This window comes from Erigeron canadensis, chromosome 9 (genome assembly GCF_010389155.1).
Source record: "Erigeron canadensis isolate Cc75 chromosome 9, C_canadensis_v1, whole genome shotgun sequence".
Taxonomy (NCBI): Eukaryota; Viridiplantae; Streptophyta; class Magnoliopsida; order Asterales; family Asteraceae; genus Erigeron; species Erigeron canadensis.
The window spans coordinates 994955-997930 of NC_057769.1; the positions used below are offsets into that span (position 1 = coordinate 994955).

The 2976-nt window shown below is 35.1% G+C and overlaps 1 protein-coding gene across 1 annotated transcript; it reads left to right on the forward strand.

The window, feature by feature from the left end:
• Positions 1-1021: 1021 nt before the first annotated feature.
• LOC122581428 (chloroplastic import inner membrane translocase subunit HP30-2-like) lies at positions 1022-2475 on the forward strand. The gene is made up of 2 exons (XM_043753657.1): positions 1022-1282; positions 2311-2475. The coding sequence occupies exons 1-2, from the start codon at positions 1022-1024 to the stop codon at positions 2473-2475; spliced, it is 426 nt and encodes a 141-aa protein (XP_043609592.1).
• Positions 2476-2976: the final 501 nt, after the last annotated feature.

Genomic DNA, 2976 nt, shown 5'->3' on the forward strand with positions numbered 1-2976 from the left:
AAGATGTAGGCAGACCTTACCTTTACTTAAATAGAGAGGCTGTTTTCATTTTCCTACCTACATGGTAGAAAAGGTCCTCTAACCTTTGCATAGGATAAGGATCAAACTCATGGCCTCTAAGGTTATGGTGTTTATCACTGATCAAACCATGCTGCTTACGTGAGATTTGGATATGAAGTGTATAATTTTTTAATACACGCTAATGACATCCGGACTGTAGTTAGCATTATTTTTTTTTTTAATTATTAGATGAACTTAGTTTCGGCCTATGAGAGACTTAAACAGTAGGTAGCCTAACATATATATGATTTTATTAAGTTACTGGCTCTTTTAGCTATTTTTGGTCCGATGTTTATGTAAGGATCGATAGTATATTAAGTGGTTTCGATGTAAAAGAAATATCTATGACCATATTGTGGACTATGTCAAATTTCAGGATACTAAAATACGTTTGGGCCATATATTTATAAGTTTTGAATCAAGTAAAAAGTTTTTTTTGAAAAAAGCAATTTCTCTATATTAGGTATAGATAAAGGCTGTTTAGATCTCACCGTTTTCATATACTATCGTAAACGGTATCGGTAATTATAACCCGTGAAAGACGATATTAGGTTTACTTTACTTTACTTTATGTTTAATATAAGGGATAAAGGCAATGACAATAAAAAAAATTAAGTTAATCCAATACCGTTCTTAATGGGTAATTCTCCCAAAAGTCTCCATGTAAAAAACACTAGGGGATCAATCGATCACATACAAAAGTATCTTACGACTTACATAGTTACATTCTTACTCGACAGTAAATATGAACTTTGGTTGCCATAAGCCCACTACATTAGAAAGCCCAACTGCCCAAGTAAGTTTGTAAGTTAAAAACTTAAAACACGCAAATGTAGTTCATATAAACTCCAATAATATAGGAGCGTTCCAACAAAGATCAATATATATCTTCAAACTTTCGATCGATACATAAACCAAGAATCTCAATTTTCAATCCATATATAAAATAGATGTAGAAATTATGTGGTGGAACAAGAAGGAAAAGAAGGAAGTAGTCTTGGTGGTGGGTAATGAGAACCCACTCAAAGAGCTGGACAAAAAGTGCAAAGAATACAAAATCTTATTTGATCAATGGGTTGTTAAACAATCTTTACCAGGGGAGGCTTCTATAGCAACCGTCGCTGGTGCCGTCCGTGGTGCAGCCCTAGGCGCCTGCCTGACAAGCCTTGTTGATCATGTCTTGCCGACTTTCAATCTTCCTCCACGTCCAGCCACATTGCAGGTATATTTTGTTTCTGATCTATATGCATAAATTGTGTAGCTAGTTTCTTATTTTTATGTTACGAAAAAATGAAAAACCATTATATTGGATTCTTTTGTATAATCAACATCGAAAAACTTACCTGAACATATGAGCAATCTAACATCGAAAACAGGTGTCAAACTATAGCAGAAAACACTGCCACGGTAGGAAAAAAAAAAAAAACAGGGAACAACTTCTACACAGTTGTGAAACATTAACAAAAAACTGCAAAAGCAAAGAATCTGCATAGTATCTGCCAAAATAGCAACAAAAAGGCCAAAAGTAAGAAGAAGACTGCATAATAAAGGCCAAAAACAATAAAAAGTGCACAAAAAAGGCCAAACAAACAGCTTCATATATTGTGCTGCACTCAATAATGCTCTTTTGAACAATATAAATTTGAAAAAAAAATTCAACCAAATCCTTGACGAATGCATTTTGATTCAATCCATTCTCTTATCAGATGACCAGAAAATGGTCGATGGCTCAACAAGCCCTTTGAGCATGTCAGATAACTTAAGACCGACTTTAAGACCAAACAATGGTGACTGTCTAGACCTAAGCACAGAGCCACCTTAACAAGTGCTGGCATGAACCATTTTCATCAATTAATTATACATCCGTCCTCTAACGGTTCTTACCTGGAACAAATTATGATTTGCATAAAAATCAATTGGTTTATAGAGTACCATCTATTTTGAACTATATTCAATATATGTTGCACTTATTTTGCTATGAAACCAAAACTAGTTCCATTTATCCCTCATACAGTAACATCTATTTGTTTTGCTATTAATAAATGATCAGTTTGCTACCAGATACCATACGATGTTGTTTTAATGAAAGATTAAATAGCTAGGTAAAAAAGGGAATTAGGCAAAGCCTGGATAGATGGCTACATTATACGTCGTTGTAATATCGATGATATGGTTATTATAGTATCACTTTGGCTGATAATGTCATGTTCCATGACTAAATTGTAAATCTTTGGTTGCATATACATGTAGAGTAACATACCAGGGTGTCCTCCCTCTTTGGTACCGTACAAACCTATCATCTCTGGAGGCACTTTGGCACAAGCTCGGAATTTTGCTGTTTTGACGAGTGTAAATGCAGGGCTTTCGTGTGGCTTGAGAAGACTAAGAGGAAAGAAGGATTTCGAGACATGGTAAGGTTTTTCCTTTGTTATTTCACATAAAGATAAAGATATAGGAAAGGATCCTAATAACACACACCAGGTCTTATTATTTATAGCTTTGTATAAATATTCTACAAATTAAATTCTTGATTGATACTTGATTGATGTGGCATATATCATTTGTGCGCGCAGTATGATGGCAGGTTTTGGTTCTGGAGTCATGTCATCATTGGTTTCTGGCATGAGAGGTCCTGCTGTAATTCCTGTTGGTATTTTCTTTGCGCTCTTGAATGGAGGAGCTTTTAAGGTGATCATACACGTCGTTTATTCTATCAACTTAACTTGATAACTTACATAAATTACATGTGGCTGGATGCAGGTAAAGGAGCGATCTTTAAGTCAACAAGCAAAAGATGCAGCAAAGTATAAGAGAATTAGACGAATGTTGTCAAACCTTGGTCTTAGCCAATACGAGAAGAACTTCAAGAAAGCCATGTTAGATGACGGGGTCTTTTGCAGGCTCACGGAAAGGCAA